The sequence below is a fragment of the Chlorocebus sabaeus genome, chromosome 26 (assembly GCF_047675955.1).
Source record: "Chlorocebus sabaeus isolate Y175 chromosome 26, mChlSab1.0.hap1, whole genome shotgun sequence".
Classification (NCBI taxonomy): Eukaryota; Metazoa; Chordata; class Mammalia; order Primates; family Cercopithecidae; genus Chlorocebus; species Chlorocebus sabaeus.
The window spans coordinates 32,809,124-32,829,583 of NC_132929.1; the positions used below are offsets into that span (position 1 = coordinate 32,809,124).

General features: G+C 37.3%; 1 protein-coding gene across 12 annotated transcripts in view; it reads left to right on the top strand.

Moving 5' to 3' along the window:
- TCF12 (transcription factor 12) overlaps positions 1 to 20,460 on the top strand; it is a 364,983-nt gene that overhangs the window by 325,089 nt on the left and 19,434 nt on the right. For 7 of the 12 annotated variants that reach the window (XM_008016475.3, XM_038010019.2, XM_008016474.3 and 4 more), the window contains 5 exons: positions 3,257 to 3,330; positions 4,325 to 4,396; positions 5,166 to 5,372; positions 14,726 to 14,840; positions 15,738 to 15,900. In XM_008016475.3, coding sequence (XP_008014666.3) covers positions 3,257 to 3,330; positions 4,325 to 4,396; positions 5,166 to 5,372; positions 14,726 to 14,840; positions 15,738 to 15,900 — 631 coding nt within the window. The remainder of the gene's footprint in view (positions 1 to 3,256; positions 3,331 to 4,324; positions 4,397 to 5,165; positions 5,373 to 14,725; positions 14,841 to 15,737; positions 15,901 to 20,460) is intronic. The other 5 variants (XM_008016478.3, XM_038010020.2, XM_008016477.3 and 2 more) reach the window with 1 other exon arrangement.

The window sequence follows — 20,460 nt, forward strand, 5'->3', positions numbered from 1 at the left end:
TGGGATTACAGGCTTGAGGCACCGCGCCCGGCCCGTGTGGTGGTATTTCTGAACAACAGTTTTATCAACTGTATCATGATCATCAAACGTTAATAAAGCAAATCCTCTCTTTTTTCCACTCTGCCTGTCTTCCATAACGTCTGCGGTTTCAATCTTGCCATACTTCTCAAAGTAGTCTCTGAAATTATATTCTTCTGTTTCTTCTTTAATACGACCAACAAAAGTTTTCTTCACTGTTAGATGGGCACCAGGCTTCACAGAATCCTCTGTAGAAGCAACTCTCTTTGGTTCCACTACACACCTATCAGCCTTGTGTGGTCTAGCACACCTTGCTGCCTCCACCTCTTCGACACAAGAATAAGTCACAAAACCAAAGCCCCTGGAACATTTTGTTTGGGGTCTCATTACCACACAATCTGTGAGTATGCCCCGTTTCTCAAAATGTCTCTTAAACTTTCATCTGTAGTTTCAAAGCTCAGGCCACCATAAAAAGTTTTCTCAAAAGCTCTGGTTCCTTTGAATCATGGCCATCTTCCCCCACCACCCACCCCTACAGTGGTGGCAACGGTCGGAGGGCTGGGGGCCACCAGGCAGCAGTTTTACCTTCATTTTGAGACCAGATGACTGGACTCACCTCTTCCAACTCAAGTTCAGTATCCCATCTATTTCTTTTAAGAGTCTTTTAAAAATTATTTTAAGGATCCTTTTCCAGAAGCCTCTTAAACAGATTTCCCCTTATGTCTTATTGGCCAGCACTGGGCCTAATGCAGTTACTTGCAACAGAAATGGTGCCACCATGTTTATCTTAGCATCCGGATTTATCCCTAGGGCTAAGAACAGAATTGCTCTCTCCTGGTTCCTATTAGGAAAGGACAGACCCATCTCCCACACCCCTTGTGAACAAAATCAGTGCTCTCGCCACAAGATAGAAGAGAGGAATGGCTTTGTTTACTACAGTTATTTAGGAAAATATGAGCATTTGCAGTAAGAGAATAAGTTTACTAAGGGAGCTTGGAAGGCAAACAAGCAAAGTCTTCCTTTGCCTTTCATTACCTCCTTCTGGAATATAAGTGAATAAAAGTTCAATAATTGTAGTACTCAATAGTAATCTTCAGAGCATTCGCAGAAAAAAATAAAAATGAGAGAAAGAGAAATTCTAATCAATTCTACTAATTGATGAGCTACTTATTTTTATTACCTGTCAGACTGCCTGATGTTAAGTCAGTTACCTGACTTCAGCATGCTTTAACAAAGTGCGTTACACTAGAACAGGCCAGCCTGTAATAAAAGCAAAGTAAGTTTAAGTGTATCTAAATTTTTTCCCAGTTTAATGAGTTACACATTGAAGACAGACCTTTGTACAGTTTTTTAATAGCACCAAAAATTATCTAGATGATTTATTACCCGAGTAATTTAGTGTGCACATCTGATTCCTCAATATGTTTAATTAAATAGTCTTTATTCTGTAAATGACTTATTTTCAGATGCACAGTCATGAAATAATGAAGATTTTGATCAGTTGTTTTTGTCTTTTGCTTTTAAAGGTGTTTTCACAAGACCATTAAAACATTGCCTTCTGTCTAACATATGGATGAATTTTTTTTATGCTTTTCTTTTTATACTCTGAACTTGTATCTTTTCTTTTTCTATCTTTATTTTTTAAATTAGATTTCTACTTTTCTAACATGACAGGATAAACAACATCTTACAGAAGTTTTTATAATATTTTCCTAGTTAATGTATTTGGTATAAACTATTTAGGGAAATTTTTAAACAGATGACCCCAAGATCATTTAGAATCATGGGAAATGTATTCATCTGTGTATTGCTAAAGGCACAGTCAGTTAATATTACCCCTTGGTAAGGCAGTTTGTCCTTACGTTAATTTATGTATACCCTTTGATTCAGAAATGATACCTATCCTCAAAACATCCTTTCCCCTGGGGGAAAAAAACTCAGAGTAATGTTTACTTATATCACTGTTCATAATAGCCAAGTGATAACAACCAAAATGTCTAGCAGTGAAACAATAGTGGCTAAGCAGATTAGGTATAGAAGCCAGGCACAATGGCTCGCGCCAGTAATTCCACCACTTTGTGAGGCTGAGGCGGGCGGATCACTTAAGGTCAGGAGTTTGAGACCAGCCTGGCCAACATGGTGAAACCTCATCTCTACTGAAAATACAAAAATTAGCTTGGTGTGGTGGTGTGTGCCTGTAATCCCAGCTACTTGGGAGGCTGAGGCAGGAGAATCGCTTGAACCTGGATGGTAGAGGTTGCAGTGAGTCAAGATGGCACCAGTGCACTATAGCCCAGGCAACAGAGCGAGATGCCATCTCAAAAAAAAAGAAAAAGGCCAGGCGCGGTGGCTCAAGCCTATAATCCCAGCACTTTGGGAGGCCGAGACGGGCGGATAACGAGGTCAGGAGATCGAGACCATCCTGGCTAACACGGTGAAACCCCGTCTCTACTAAAAAACACAAAAAAAAACCTGGCTGGGTGAGGTCGTGGGCGCCTGTAGTCCCAGCTACTCGGGAGGCTGAGGCAGGAGAATGGCGTAAACCCGGGAGGCGGAGCTTGCAGTGAGCCGAGATCTAGCCACTGCACTCCGGCCTGGACGACAGAGCGAGACTCCGTCTCAAAAAAAAAAAAAATTAGCCAACATGGTGGCACACGCTTGTAATCCCAGCTACTCAGGAGGCAGAGGCAGGAGACTCACTTGAACTCAGGAGGTAGAGGTTGCAGTGAGCCAAGATCGTGCCGCTGCACTCCAGCCTGAGCGACAGTGAGACTCCATCTCAAAAAAACAAAAAACAACAAACAAACAAAAAAAATAAATAAGTGTAGAGAATAAGGGGAATATTAATGTAGAGATTAATAGTATTACCAAAATTTCTGTACAATGCTAGAGGAAGGGGGACAGAATTTTAAGAGTGTGTATATTGTAAGTGCATTTTCTCAAGATACATAGGCATGTGGAATAAGTCTAAAGAATGTGCAAACATAAAGGTAGCTGTATTTTAAATTACAGGGTGTTTTTTTTTTCTGTTTTCTCAGCTCCCTACATTTTTTTTTATTAATAATGAAAGTTTTTTAAAAATGTATTGGGCTTATAAGTAGCCAATACTGTGCTGAAGGCCGAACAAAAATATTCATGTAAATTTATTTAGTTATTCAGTATCTTTACCCTTTCCTTCACAACATTATCAAGATCACTGAGTTAACCCAGGTGTGTGGGTACTTTTGGGTTTTAACAGGTACCAGTCAGTGGCCCAGACCTGGAGGGCAAGCACCTTCATCCCCAAGCTATGAAAACTCACTCCACTCCCTGGTAAGAGCCTCTTATACATCAATTTTATCTGATAGCTTAGAGTTTGTTTTTAGTAAATCTGGCATAACAGTAAAGAAACAGTAGGCTAGCATTGCACACGAATTCTTTGCTAACAAATGGCTGATTCAGTTGAACAATATAAGACACATTGGGTATGCCTTTTGCCATCTGTTCTTTGGGACATCAGGCTTCTGGTGTCAGGACAGCTGATGTTAAAATTTTGTTAGGAGGATTTTTGTTTCTTTGACAAATCTAGGGCTTAATCATTCTATACTTCTATGTCTACATATAAAGGGAAACTTTTTTTAAAAAGACAAGTAAAAGCAAGAGAATTTAATCTAGCAATGCAAAATTTTTACCCTTTTGTATTTTACCCTTTCTCATAATACTTGTGTGTGGTTTATTACATTTCCATTAAAAATTTTAAGTGAATACCAGTGTTTTTTGTCATGAAAGTGTTATTTGCCATGTTTTCTTGTGGAAAAAAAAAAGTGTATTGTGCAAATCATACAAGCAAAACATTTAACAAGGCAGTAAAGGAACCTTCTAGATACTTGAGCGTGAAGAATTTGTGGGAGAATGTTGACTACTGTTGCTTTTGTATACTTGTATTTGTAACCCAGAATTACACGGTATAATAAAAACAAAATAAGGATGATTTGATGGAATGCTAAGTCATGCTCTCATTCGTAATTCCAGGTTGCAAAGAGAAACATTCTTTTTCTGTGACTAACAGAACATTTTAAATTGAAGGAACATTTGCTTCTCATGTATTTTGCAAGCAATTATAAGCAATGTGTGCTGTTTAGATGCTAACCTCGTAACTTCCCTGTTGAACCCCAGCCTTTTCATATCTTAATAAAATAGATCTCGCACGTCTTGGCGTTAACTTTACTAACATGTTATGCTGACATGCATATCAGCTATTTCCTCATCTCTTTTGGAGTTAATCTTAACCTGTGCTTTGCCTCCTGTTCTGTCTTGACTTTGCCAGAAAAATCGAGTTGAGCAGCAACTTCACGAGCATTTGCAAGATGCAATGTCCTTCTTAAAGGATGTCTGTGAGGTACTATTTGTTTTAGATGGTGCCTTTTTTGTGTTTCAATTAATTATACTTCCCATTATTCATTTAAAATCTTTAAGTTGTACAGACTCCAGTCTTTAAAAATCAAACAATTGACTATTTCAGTTTTTATCATAGTATATAGGAATACTTTTATCTCTTATGTTGTTGAAAGTGATCCTTCTTAAAACAGCTCTACTGGCATGTGCTTTTGATTTTTTTAATTCTAATATGTTTGTGTATGGGGCATGTGTGTATCCACACACAGACAATACCATTTATTTAGTTTTGTCAAAGAACATATCTGGATGTGTTCACCATATAAGATACATGTGCTTTATATACTTAAGACAAAATTAAAACTTAAGCTTACTGGATTTGAGGTCCCTTCCCCAAATTGCCATCATTCAAAGATCAGTATTAAAATATAGGTTGTACTTTTTTTTTTTTTTTTTTTTTTTAGCAACTCTTATTGAGAAATGACATAGTATCCTTCATCTTTTGTAGAGGCTAAAAGAAATAACCTCATGGTAGTTTGGTAAATTCATTTTATAAAGCAGTGATTTGTTTCTGAAGCTTTGAAAATTTAGCATAATCTACAGACAGATAGGCTTTTTTTGCTGTTGATTTATAGTTCAGTTGGTTGCTTTTGAAGCTACTTGATACTGCATTTCACTTGCTATCTTCCACATATCACATAGTAGGAAACATAGCAGTTAATGAATCTAACAGATGCCAGCAATAACCTCCATGTTTTTTTTAATTCATACAGCAGTCTCGAATGGAGGATCGTTTAGACAGACTGGATGATGCAATCCATGTGCTGCGGAACCATGCTGTGGGACCTTCCACCAGTTTGCCTACTGGTCACAGTGATATACACAGTTTGTTGGGACCATCCCATAATGCACCAATTGGAAGCCTCAATTCAAACTATGGAGGATCAAGCCTTGTTGCAAGCAGTCGATCAACTTCAATGGTAAAATCGTGCTCATCTTTTTTGTAGTAAACCCTAAAGATTGTTGTCCTAAATGTCTTTAATGAAATCTTTGGGAAGAGGATCTTTCTGAAAGGAAGGTAAAGACTGACTTTTCAGAATTTTCTTTGCTGTCTTTGGCAGTAAAGTATTGGCTAAGTATTAGTCCATACAATGTTCTTGTGACCTTGTGCAAAAAGCAGAAGCTTTCTACAAAGATCATTTTTAGCTTAAACTTGGATTTTTTTCCAGATGTGTAATTATTGGCACCACAGTTTTTGCCTTGAAATAGTGCATAGGAAATCTGAATAGCAAGAGTTCTGGTCTAGAAAAGTTGTTTATTGTAATTTAGAACCAGCCTTCAATGGTAGAAAGAAGGTGAAACTGTAATTTATACAGGTCCAAATTTAAACTTTATTCCCAAACTTGGTGGGGAGGTAGTTTTAAGAATGGCTGTAATTTCAGTAATAAATAAAGGAAACAATTTTAGATTAACCCACAAAGAGAATTTTTAAGAACTCAGTCCATCTTTTAAAAAAAAAATAATTTTTTAGAAGGGATGTTCATTCTACAGCCATACACATCAAAAATTCTGTGTTTACCATCTTACATTATTTTTTATCCAAATTATCTTTTAAAGAAATGAAATTCTTTTTGAACCTGATATTTTAAACTTATACCATGTGTTTGCATGTTTATGGCATGATTTTTAAGGTTCATTGCATGCTGTGAAATGTTCTTCTACGAAGCAGATTTTTAGCTGTAAACCATGTGATGAAGGCTAAAACTTACCTATCATCAAAATAATTATGCGCCCCAAATGCTGAAGGCTTGTATTCTGTAAGATAGGATTGGTTCCAGATTTTCACACTCACATATCATACACATACATATATACTCATTTTTGAGCCTCTGAAGTTAAACATCACACAAGGCTGCCTATTTTCTGAGAACTGGATTTTCAGCAGCATGGGTAACATTAGATGCCTGTTTTGTGTTCCTTTGTTTTTTTTAATGTCAGGAAATCTTGAAAATCAGTCTCCTTTTAAAGTACTTTTTATTGCTATTGATAAGCTAATATGTGTCAAAACATATGTAAGTTATAAACTAGTAGAATGGGGAAATGTCACATGGCTCGCACCTGTAATCCCAGCACTTTGGGAGGCCAAGGCGGGAGGATTGCTTGGAGTTCCAAGACTAGCCTGGGCAACAAAGTAAGACCCCCATCTCTACAAAAAATAAAAAAAAAGTTAGCCTGGCACAGAGGCGTGTGCCTGTGGTCCCAGCTACATGGAAGGCTTAAGTGGGACAATCTCTTGATCCCAGGAGGTCAAGGCTGCAGTGAGCCATGTTCATGCTACTGCACTCCAGCCTTGGCAATAGAGCGAGACCCTGTCTCACCAAAAAAAAAAAAAAAGAAAGAAAGAAAAAAATATATATATGATTTTGTGGTATAATTAAAGGAATTTGTTACAAATATGAATGTAGAATATTAATGATTTGTTGACATACTGTTTATCCTTATTTAGAAGCATGACTTCAAAATCAATATTCTTGAATTTTAAGTTAGTCTCAGCAGCAATATTTGCAGTTCTTATTGCTTACCTCTTAATGATTTTTTAATTATTCACTTTTACTAGCTTACTGCTCCTATTCCAACTTATCAGCTACAGTATTTAATATGTATCTGGCTCCTCCCAGTTGGAGTTTGCATAAAATGGGACTTCTGTCTTGAGAAAGTTGTTTTTTTACCAATTTCAGATATTCCATAATAGGAAGGGATACTTATCAAAATCTAGTCCTCCAAAGCCACCTAAAAACCTAATGCATTTTAGTAGGACTGTTAGAGGGAAAAATTCCTTCATTGGATGGCACCCTAAAACTTATAACTAAGAAAGTAGCTCCCACTATATGCTGAAGGAATGTACTGCCCACTTCAGAACAACAACAGAAGGTCTGGCAGAGATAGTTTTTTTGTTTGTTTTTTGAGATGGAGTCTCGCTCTGTCACCCAGGCTGGAGTGCAATGACGTGATCTTGGCTCACTACAACCTCTGCCTCCCAGATGCAAGTGATTCTCCTGCCTCAGCCTCCTGAATAGCTGGGATTATAGGCACCCGCCACCACATCCAGCTAATTTTTCTATTTTGAGTAGAAATGGGGTTTCACCATATTGACCAGGCTGGTCTCGAACTCCTGACCTTGTGATCCACCCACCTTGGCCTCCCAAAGTGCTGGGATTACAGGCGTGAGCCACTGCACCTGGCCAGAGAGATTCTTAAAAAGAAAAAAATCTCAAAGTAGTCTAGAAAAAATGGTCTCCTGAGACGTGAGGTGAGTCTGGCTTAGTCTGAGCTGCAACATTAGTGCCACAGCAGCTAGCCCAAGCTGTTGTTCAGTGTGTCTATCACGGCCTTCTCTTCACTCCTTACCACCTCAGTGGGTACAGAGCTGTGGAAAATCTGCCAGAAATCATCTGCTATTTTCATCTCATCCAGGCACAATCAGTAATACTTTTAGCAGTGGAGATAAGATGTACCTGCCAGGCTTAGCCTCAAAATACAAAGTTATTAGTTGACAAAATCTGACACTGTTAGGTGAGTCAGTATTCATCTCCTGTCCTTCTGAAGTAAGCCTTTTAGCTGCTGGGTCCTCAGTTCTCAGCTTCAGCAAAAAGACCAAAGGATGGAATGAAAGGAAGATTAGTCTGCCACTGACTATCCCCTCAGAGTCGTAGGCATCTTATTGAGGAAGACTGTCTTATCGTGGTGGTTCTTTTCCATGTCTGAGGACTTCCATTAGTACTGCTGGGATCCCTTTGTTTACATGCTCAGCACCCACCTGTATGGCATCAACTCTTCATATTCTTGCAGAGTGTGTGATTTTGGGGGCACGTTTTTGTAACTCTTGCCAACTGTCTCCAAGAGTTAATCTCCAGCTTTTATTTTCCCCTGGTCACAACCATACATCCTCCTAACTGATCATGACTAAGAAATAATGTGGTTTTACATTCTGGAATCAATTCCCCACCCTCCCGCCCCGCCTTGTTTTTGGTCTCTCATAACTTTCCAGAAGTTTGTCTATCTTTTTCTGCATTCGCGTAAGTTAAAAAGAAAAAAATCTCAAAGTAGTCCAGAAAAAATGGTCTCCTGAGACATGAGATGAGTCTGGCTTAGTCTGAGCTGCAACATTAGTGCCACAGCAACTAGCCCAAGCTGTTGTTCAGTGTGTTTTAGGCTCCTGATAATGGAGGCTACGTGGCCAAACTTACAAAGTGATCACAGACACACTTGTTGATCAGCAATTTTGTACCACCATATAGAATTCATGAGGTCAGCTGCTTTCAGAAACACTTGCTTTTCGTTATTCCATTTGTTTATTGCAGAGAATAGAATTATTCTGATAAATGTAGGTATTTTCACGACCTCCACAGAACATTCAGATGACATTTTTGTTATAATGGAACTTTATCCTAATGGACAGAATCCTAATTGTAGGGTTTAAATATATCACTTTTCCTCCGAGCATTTAGAAAAGGGTTCAATATGCTTTTTCTATAAAGGGCCAGAGAGTAAATATTTTCAGTTTTGTAGGCTACATAGTCTCTGTCACAACTACTTAACTCTGACAATATAATATGAAAGCAGCTATAGACAATATGAAAACAGATGGGCATGGATATATTCCAATAAAATTGTATTTACAAAAACAAGCTCCTTTATTTACAAAAACACAGGTCAATATTTGGCTACAGGCCAGACCTTGTGAATTCCTGATTTATAACATAAATTGGCACCCCAGCAGATATAATGGGGCTAACAAGTTTTTCTTTTTCTTGGAGCCTATAACATTTGGCTTATGTTCATGAGTAGTTTGAGAGTTTTGTTGAAGTAATTGAGTAACTTGAGGCGAGCCAAGACACACTGATAGTGGAAGAGTAAGAGTTGATGGCAGGATAAAAGTGGTACACGCCAGGCATGGTAGTTCACACCTGTAATCTCAGCACTTTGGGAGGCCAAAGCTGGGTGGATTGCGAGAAGCAGGAGTTTGAAACCAACCTAGACAACAAAGTGAGAACCTGTATCTACAAAAAAAAATTTTAATTAAGTGAGCATGGTGCCATACACCAGTGGTCCCAGCTACTCAGAAGGAGGCTGAGGCAAGAGGATTGCTTGAGCTCAGAAGTTTGAGGCTGTAGTGAGCTATGATCATACCACTGCACTTGAGCCTGGACAACAGAGTGAGACCCTGTCTCTTAAAAAAAAATATATATATATATATAAATTTATATAAATTTATTTATATGTATAATATATATTTAGATAGATTAGATAGATAGATAGATAGATAGATAGAAAGATAAGATAAGATAAGATAGAGGTACAGACAGGTCAGCTCCCAGTCTGCAGTACAGACAAGTCAGTGATCAAGGTTGCTAGCAGTGTAAAGTTTGCATGGACACAGTAACCATTTGGCCAAGCATTTCCTTGTCCTCATTAGTATTTGATATTGATATGTCATTTAAATTTTATAACATGAAATCAAGAGTTTTTAGAACTATTGAAATGTCAGCATTTGGCTTTAGTTTTGTTCCCATTTATTTAGCTAAGGCTAAACTTTTAGAATAAACTACTGAGGAGAAAATTTTTTTAGTAGAAAACTGAAAATAAAAGGAATCACGAATTTTAGCAATGTATGGTGGCTTACACCTGTAATCCCAGCACTTCGGGAGGCTAAGGTGGAACTATTGCTTCAGCCTAGGAGTTCAAGACCAGCCTGGGCAACATGGGGAGACCTCATCTTAGCCATATGTGGTGGCTCATGCCTATAATCCCAGGTACTTGTGAGGAAGAAGTGAGAGGATCACTTGTTCCAGCAGTTCAAGGCTGCAGTGAGCCGTGATCACACTACCACACTTCATCCTGAGTGACAGAGTGAGATTCTGTATCAATTTTTAAAAAAGAGAGAATCATGAATTTCATTTGAGCATTACAAAGAGCTCTCTGCAGTATAAAGTTAGTGTACATCCCATCGATTTATGGCTGTAATACCTAGGTACCTAGGGCCAACAAGATAACTCCATCAAAGTACCTTTCTCTTTAATGAAAAGTACTGTTATTTCTCAATCAGACAGTAACTTCAACTTCAAACCAAAACTAAATGAAATTCGAAGCATTTTGTACTAATGGAAACTTGATGCAGATCTAAAACAGTTTCTTATTCATGACAGAGGATAAAATTTTATCTGTGAGATCTTTTGATTTCATTGTTACAAGTCCTGATAAAATTTAATCCAGGCATTTCTCTTAGTTAGTTTTTGGTATTGCTTGGGTTTTTTGTTTTTAAGTGGTGGTTGAAGAAGTGACATATTCTTGTATGAGAGCATAGTAAATAATGTTAAATTATAGAATGTAAGTCTGCCTTATACAATCATTTAAAAATATAAATCATATCTGTTTTCTAAATTTTAAAGCAGTTAGAGAAACTATATGTTTCTTAGTTACAGGAGACTTAAGACTAAGTAAAGACTGATAGGCAAATAGGGTAATATTTTATTCAAAATTATCTTGGCATTTTTGTCATTTATCAAAATAAATTTGAAATCATTTTAATCTTCCATTTGGACAGTATTTAATTTTAGTAAAGGGGTTTGTAATACGGTAGAAGTTGTGTGTCTATGTTTCAACTGAGTAGAAGGATTTTACTTTTAACCACTCTTTTACTCTTTCCAAGTAATTTTTCCTAAATGGGCAATTTTTAAAATTTTTATTTTTATTAAGACTACATTATAGTGCTTTTTAAGGCTTTTGATAACATTTTAAAATTCACAATTGTTCAAAATGGCAACTGTTTTTAAATTTGAAAACCGTAGAGGTTATACATTTATGGAAATATTTAAAAGGAACCGTAACAAATGTAATACTACCAAGTTTCTAGTAAAACCTCTTTTCAGATAAATCAAAATCTTGGAGTGGACAGTATATAAAGATCCTTTAACCAATCTGTAAATTAATAGTGATTAAATCATTAGTATTCAGTGAATAGTACAAATTGAACAAATTATTAGAATAGAATTCAAAATCAAGAGGAATTCATACTGTTTTTCAGTTTGTCCCTTAATTCACAAGACCTCTTATTAATCAACTAATTAGATTTAACATTTTTCCATTGTGAGCGCTAAAGCCATTGGCCAAATTAAATGAAAACAAGTCCATTGTTGGGTGCTCCCAGAAAAGTAAGGCCATACATAGATTGTGAAGATTGAGTATGCAGGATGGTGTCATTTAATGGCATGGGCCTTTTATTCTGAAATGGAGCTCTTCATAATCATTGAAACATAGAGGGTAGCAGGCCTTGGGGTTTGCCTTGCCCTGCTACTCCCCCAACAGCCGCAGCCTGTCAGCTGTATGCTAACGAGGTGAACAATTAAACTGAGTCCTATCTGGCTGGCCCCACAGGCTCTAGGCTCAGACAAAGAACTGTTTATACACCTGTTGTATGTGTAGACAGAGCCATTTGAATGTGGAGCTGCAGATTAAAGGGAAGACTTGGGAGCCCAGGAGAGCAAGGGTTAAAGAGAACTGTAAGAACTGTGAAAGTCAAATTCTCCAGAAAATATATGAGGGCCCTTTGCAAGGGGAATCAAGTTACAAAGAAAAAGTTCCTGCTAACTTCATTAACATGAAAAACTCCAGACTTCAAGCCTTCTTCTAGTCTGAGGCCTTTTTTTTAAAGGCTTATATTTTTGCTGTGTGTGCCAGTTAAATTTTTTCTTTTGTAAACTATGTTTAAGTTCATGTGAGAAAATACTTAGTTTGTATTATTCTATAGTGTAAAAATATTTGCTGGTGTTTCTGTTGCAAAACAAATCTAGCACCCTTTCTGATTTTCCTTAAGGGAAAAGTAAAATTTCTAAGATTTATTATTTAGATAATGATCAGACATTTTTTTAATAGTTGAGTTTTTTAAAAAATCAAAGAATTATTTATACTGATGAAGTAAAAGGAAATCAGAATTCAGCAGATGCATCATCACTTAGATAAGTGAAAATTCAATTTGTTACTGTTCAGTAGTATTGCCTTACATAGCTATAAAATGTTTCACATGTGTAACATACACTAAGTATACGTATGTTTAAAATTTAAATTTTAGAAGGCTATTTCCTTTTAAATTACTTGGTGTGATAGTTCAAAATGTTGTGTAAAAACAGAATTAGCACATATTGCCAGGGATCATCGAAGTTTCAAGTCCACATTATTATAAATACAAATACACCTCAGCTTTTACTTTAACTTACAATTATCTCCCCAGCCCATCAAAATTCTCCTAGATGTATTTAATCTTTAGAATAGGCCTTATCTTCCAAGGTTCCAAAGAATTTGCAGCCATATATTGTGTTTGCCCATATCTATTTTTATAAAATGGGATTTTGAACTTCCTTTCCTCTTAGATCACTGAGTACTTCATAGTAAGAAAGCACCCTCGTTCGTTAAGAATAAACAAGACCATGATACCCTTGAAACAGAATTTCTTGAAACATTTTAAAAATAATTTGCTCTCTTAAATACAATTTTGACAGTCCATTTCTTTACTGATTGTTAGGTTGAGTACTTCAGATTCTTCTCAAGTTTTTTAGGGGAACAACTAAATACTGAAACTTTCTGAAAGTGGGAAGTGGGATGGAAGTCTGCCATAGTTTCTGTGGTCCCTTCCCAGCTTTAAGATTTGTGATTCCAATACATGGTGAAATTGTGTGGTTTAGGAAAAGGGTGTAGTGGATGCATGATTATTACCTAAGGGAGTAGTGACACAAATAGTGCTCAGCAATGACCAATCCTAAAATCGTTTTAAAAGTAACTATTGAATTAAATTTTAAAATCCACTAAATGGGCTTCTTAAAAATAAAGATGAGAATAAGTGTAAAACACAAACATTTCTTAGAAAGTGTGGTGGAAGAACGAATCTATTCTAATTAGATCTACTACCAAATGACCTGTATTACCTAAAATTTTGCTTTGGTTCCTTTTGTTTAGCTCACAGAAAAACCAAAGGATAAACTCCGCATAGGGGTATTTATTCCTCTTAGGGTAAAATCATACAAAGTCATGGAAGATCAAAGCTATATTAATTACTCAAGAGGGATTCAAAGCTTGGCAGTTTACTAGGATTGAAGGATTTATTGAAAAACAGTGGTTCTCATGTATAACTCCAGGCAATAAACCTATTTAATTAAAAACTTAATCTTCTAGTTGACACGTCTGCTACTATTATAATAAAAACTTCATCTGTAACAAGTTTTTCTATGTATATTAATATTGCAATAGCTGACTGATGGTATTTGCATGCTTTAGCTTTTCTATTTCAGGTTAACTGTGACTCATATAAGTTTGATTAAAGCTGAAAATAAAAATACATGCCAATTTTGCTGCCTAGCAATGCACAACTTTTGTTTAGTTCTTTTGTTGTTGTTGTTGTTTGTTTGCTTGCTTGTTCGTTTTGTTTTGTTTTTGAGACAGAGTCTTGCTCTGTCGCCCAGGCTGGAGTTCAGTGGCATGATCTTGCTCACTGCAAGCTCCGCCTCCCGGGTTCCCACCATCCTCCTGCCTCAGCCTCCCAAGTAGCTGGGACTACAGACACCCGCTACCATGCGCAGCTAATTTTTTGTATTTTTAGTAGAGATGAGGTTTCACCGTGTTAGCTAGGATGGTCTTGATTTCCTAACCTTGTGATCTGCCTGCCTCTGCCTCCCAAAGTGCTGGGATTACAGGTGTGAGCCACCGCGCCCGGCCTGAATTCTTTTAATTTTGTATTGCTTTTATTGCTCTTTCAAAAATTTTGAAGGGAGACAGAGAAAAAATAAGATACTATATATGATAGAGGGGCAAACTTAGATAAATACTACTATTGCTTGGAATGTAGAAGTATTTTGTTCAATGCCAGTTCATGCATACTTTAATGTATTTAGGTATTATATGAAATAGATTTTCCGACTGATTATATAGGATTATTAATAGACCGTATGATGTGTAGTGCATTGTGACTTATAGAATGCTTTATCAGCTCGTTTGTTTCTCACAAACACCCTCTGTGGGATTTAAAATTTACAAATTAGAAGTTTCATTTTTAAAAAACGGTATGTGTTCTTTTGATTTAAAAGCAGTACTACTGTGAAGTATTAATATTTTGAAATTCTCCCCAAAAACCAGAATAATGACATCCAGAAAAAGTTGCTGAAATCAGATGAGTGATACTGTTTTCTCTGTTAAACCAAGTAGAATAATTTGGACAGTTATTGCCCCTGAACTATCTTGATCATTTTTTTATTTTTGGGTTTTTGTGGATTTTCTTTAACTTTAGGTTGGAACTCATCGGGAAGACTCTGTCAGTCTCAATGGCAATCATTCAGTCCTGTCTAGTACAGTCACTACTTCAAGCACAGACCTGAACCATAAAACACAAGAAAATTATAGAGGTAACTATATTGTTGGTTTTCAGATTTAATGCAGACAGAGATGTCATTTGAAACACTCTCACCTTTCTCACAGCTGGATTGATCTCTGTGAATCAAAAGTCATTTAGGTGAGGGAATTCCAGATAGTACTGTGGAGAGCAGATATTTAGGGTTCCAACTGGCCCACCTAGGTTGACAATTACAGATGCTTATTGGTGAATAGATCCACGTACAGACTATTGCTCAGTATTTACCAGTTATCTTTTACCTCTTCCTGTTCTGTCATGTCCCTCTTCCTCAGACATTTTCCCTCATGAATGTATCTTCATGGTCCCTAGAGGCAGTGACAGATATTTCTGACTATACTGAGAGCTCTGAATGATGGAAGCTGTTGTTTTAGAGATTATCGTTTGATTGAAGAGACATACAGTTTCGATAAAAAACAAACTTGATCACTGCTCCAATAGAGCTTACAAATAAGTGTGAAGATAGAGCACTTAAAAGTGCAAATAAGATCACCAAAATAAAGTTCTCCCAGTTACATTTAACCATGATGCCTATTTTACTGTGTATCCAGGAAGATGTTAAGCTTATGTCCTTTACCTCTGCAGCATCTTAGAAGTTAGTTTCTAAAATCCATTGTTTCTCATCCTTGTTCTTTTGTTAAATAGTGCCTGAAAGTGAGCATTAGACTGGCCATAGGGGTCAGACTTGTTCTTTTAAATATAAATGCTGTTAAAAAGCACAAGGATGTAGACATTCTTTTCAGCTCTAAATAGTATACTTTCCTACATCTTCAAACCTCCATCCTAACCCTGTAACTGCTAAGGATATTCACCAGCTGGAAAGCTTTTTATTGTCTTAGCTCTAATTCATAAATGCGTCTCGTCTTTTATCTTTCCTTTGCCTCTTTGTTAGGTGGCTTGCAGAGTCAGTCTGGAACTGTTGTTACAACAGAAATCAAGACTGAAAACAAAGAAAAGGATGAAAACCTTCATGAACCTCCTTCATCAGATGACATGAAGTCAGATGATGAATCCTCCCAAAAAGACATCAAGGTTTCATCTAGAGGCAGAACAAGGTATTTGTTAGCATCCAGGTTTTAAATTTTACTCATTTTCCATAGGTAAAAATACTTGAGAAGTTGGGTGTCATGCATTTATTAACTGCCAGCTATGTTCTAGATATCGTGTTAGGATTTTTGTGTATGTTGTCTCAATCACCACGTCATCCCTATAAAAGAGAAGTATATGAAGGTTTGATTTCAAAATTATGTTTTCCTTCATACTACACCATTTGAGGGACTATATATAAAATATAATTATATCTCTTCGCTCAAGTTGCTTAGTCTGTTGGACAAGTAGAAGGTAAAATAGCTAAAAGAAGTTAAATTGTGTGTTACGGACATTTACATTTTATCAATTAGTATTTGAATATGGTCAGGTGTCACTTAACAACGGGATATATTCTAAGAAATGCATTGCTAGGCAATTTCATCATTGTGCAAACATACAGTATACTTTCACAAACCTAACCTGTTCCTAGGCTGTGTACCTGTATACCATGTTACTGAACTGAGTGCTATAGGCAGTTGTAACACAATGGTAAGAATTTATGTATCTAAACACCTAAAAGGCACAGTAAAAATAAAAGATACAAAATGGTACACCTCTATAGGGCACTTATCTTGAATAGAGCTTGCAGGACTCGAAATTGCTCTGGGTGATTCAATGAGCAGGTGGTGAGTGAATGTGAGGGCCTAGGACATTTCTGTACACTATTGTAGACTTTACAGACACTGTACATTTAGGCTATATTTCATTTATTAAAACATATTTCTCTTTGATAGTAAATTAACCTTAGCTTACTGTATGTCTTTTACTTTAAAAACTTTTACATTATTTTTAACTTTTTGACTCTTGTAGTGATAGCTTAAAACACAAACACATTATATAGCTATACAAAAATATTTTCTTTAAGTTCTTTTGTAAGCTTTTTTTGTTTTTTTGGGTTTTTTTTGTTTTGAGATGGAGTCTTGCTCTGTCACCCAGGCTGGAATGCAGTGGCATCATCTCGGATCACTGCAACCCCCGCCTCCTGGGTTCAAATGATTCTCCTGCCTCAGCCTCCCAAGTAGCTGGGATTACAGGTACCCCTCACCACTCCAGGCTAATTTTTGTAGTTTTAGTAGAGACGGGGTTTCACCATGTTGGCCAGACAAGTCTGGAACTCCTGACCGCAAGTGATCTGCCTACCTCAGCCTCCCAAAATGCTGGGATTACAGGCATGAGCGACCGTACCCGGCCTTTGTAAGCTTTTTTCTATTTAAATTTTTTTTTTTTTACTTTTCAAAATTTTGTTAAAAACTAAGACATAAACACACATGTTAGCCTAGGCCTCCACAAGGTCAAGATCATTAATATCACTGTCTTCCACCTCCACATCTTGTCCCACTGAACATCTTCACAGGCAGTAAGTAACATGCAGGAAGCTGTCATCTCCTATGGTAACAAAGCCCTCTTCTGGAATACCTCCTAAAGGACCTGCCTTCAGGTCTTACAGTTAACCTTTTCTTTTTTTGTTGTTTTTTTGAGATGGAGTCTCGCTCTTGTCACCCAGGCTGGAGTGCAGTGGCACAATCTCAGCTCACTGCAGCCTCCGCCTCGCGGGTTCAAGCAGTGCTCTTGCCTCAGCCTCCAGAGTAGCTGGGACCACAGGTGCCTGCCACCACGCCTGGTGAATTTTTGTATTTTTAGTAGAGATGGAATTTCGCCACGTTGGCCAGGCTGGTCTCGAACTCCTGACCTCCAGTGATCTGCTTGCCTTGGCCTCCAAAAGTGCTGGGATTACAGACGTGGGCCACCGCACCCAGCCAACTTTTTTTTTAAGTTAGAAGTATACCCTAATGATAAATAGTATAGTATAGTATAGTATAGTATAGTATAGTGTAGTATAAATACATAAACCAATAACATAACTAGTTATTATCAAGTACAGCAGGTCCTCAAAAAACATCATTTTGTGAAATGATAAGAAAAAGAATTGATTCCTAGCTGGAACCTCTTTCGTTGTAGAGTTTGCACATTCTTCCCACGTCTCCTCATGTGGGTTTTCTCTGAGTACTCCAGTGTCTTCCTTCACCCCGAAAATGTGCATTAGGTTGATTAATGTGTCTAAATTGTCCCAGTATGAGAGAGTGTGGGTGTGTGTGAGAGTGTACCCTGCAATGAAATGGCATCCTGTCCAGGGTTGTTTCTGCCTTGCTCCCTGAGCTGCTGGGATAGGCTCCAGCCTCCCACTGACCCTGAACTGGAATAATTGGGTAAATAATAATCTTACTTATTTTTATGAGTCTTTCTTAAATGTATGAATAGTTCACATTTATTTCATTGTTTAATATTAGAAGTGTATTTTGGTCTTTATTTAGAAGTTTGGTGGTATTTTGTCACCAGAAATGTACTGTAGGAACTTACCTCTTATTTATATCAATTAACCTATGATAAAACTGGTTTTATTGTATGTCATTTTGCATGAAGTTGCAGTTTCCAAGAACTGATCAATGACATTAAGGACTTGCTGTAGTGTGTACTGTACTTCATTGCATGCTTTTATACAACTGGCAGCACAGTATGTTTGTTTATATCAGCACCTATACAAACGATGCATTACGTGACTAACGTGCTGCAGCCTTACCACAGCTACATTACTAGATAGTAGACATTTTTTAGCTCCAATATAATAAGACCCTTGTCATATATGTAGTCCTTCATTGACCAGAATGTTGTTATGGGCTCATAACTGTGTATTAATATAAGGGCTAAATATATGGTAAGACTGATTTAATTAAACAAGGAGTCTGCAAATTATGGCCCATGGGCCTACCCAGCTCACTGCCTATTTTTGTTTTTGTTTTTATTATTTTATTTGTGTGTGTGTGTGTGTGTGTGTGTGTGTGTGTGTGTGTCTGCGCGCGCACGCGCATGTGTATTTTAAGACAGGGTCTCGCTGTCACCCAGGCTGGAATGCCATGGTGTGATCTTGGCTCACTGCAGCCTCAGCCTCCCAAGTGGCTGGGATAACAGGCAGGCGCCATGCCTGGCTAATTTTTGTATTTTTAGTAGAGACAGGGTTTCACCATATTTTCCAGGCTGGTTTCAAACTCCTGGCCTCAAGTGATCTGCTCACCTCGTCCTCCCAAAGTGCTGGGATTACAGGTGTGAGCCACTGCGCCTGGGTGCTGCCTGTTTTTATAAAGTTTTATTAGAACACCACCATGCGCCATTCATTTACCCATTGTCTGTGACTGTTTTCATACTGCATTGCCAGACTAGAATAGTTGCCACAGAGACTATATGGCCCACCAAAGCTGAGAATATTTACCATCGGTCCTTCTCAAAAAATGTTTGTTTTTAACAAACATTTAAATAGTAATTTGAGAAAAGTATGAAAAAGGAAATATTCTAGGCAGAATGATGTCATGGAGTTTTCTAGAAAATGGACTTGACCTTGCTTTGAAGTATGAATACAGACACATAGTACATTAGTTTCAAGTGATTTCCAGATTTTTCCTTCAAATTTTTCTTCCAGTTCTACATTAAAATTAGATGAGTTAGGCCAGGCACAGTGGCTCATGCCTGTAATCCCAGCACTTTGGGTGGCTAACGCAGGAGGATCACTTGAGACCAGAAGTTCAAGACCAGCCTGGGCTACATAGCTAGATTCTGTCTCTACAAAAAGTTATAAAAACCAGCGGGGCATGGTGGCAAACGCCCGTAGTCCCAGCTACTTGGGAGGGTAAGGCAGGAAGATTGCTTGAGTTCAGAAGTTTGAGGCTGTAGTGAGCCGTGATCATGCCACTGCGCTGTAGCCTGGCTTACACAGAAATGCTGTCTCTAAAAAAAAATACTTCTTTTGATGAAAATTTAAAAGTTAGATCATTTAGTATATTTGTGGTACACCCTATTTCTTGGCATACATACTCATTTATCAATGATATGTTTATATCTTATACAGATTTAAAACATCGTTCTTTGTGGTGAATTATGGTGCAATGAGGATAGTAGATAAAACTAAAAGAAGCAGAATGGTCCTTTCTGTCATTCACGTACTTAAAAGGGGTCCTTTTGCTCTTTTGACATTCTCACTGTTTTCAACACCTAAACATTTATCTTGGGAAAAAGGAAATCTTATGATGTTAATGTTGTTACTTTAATATGCAGTGTACTCAACTATCAGGGGCATAAGGAAGGAAAAACTGTGTCAAGGAATTCAGAGACCACTCTATGGAGGCATCTTAACTCTTACATAGTTTTTATTCAAATAGAATTTTAAGGGAAACAGTTTACATCTTTCCTCCGTATTCATCATCTTAGAGATCAGGAATCAGCAAACTTTCTCTATAAAGGCCCAAATAGTGACGATTTTAGGCTTTATTGGACATATAGTCTCTGTCACAGCTACTCACCTCTGCCATCATAGCACAAAAGTAGCCAAAGTCAAATGGGTATCACTGTTCCGATAAAATTTTACTTACAAAAACGGATGACCAGCTCATAGATCAGTTTGCTGACCCATATTATAGGTCATCAGAAATTAGGAGGCAGCGTAATAGGTTAGTAATAGTCCATAATAATGAATAGGT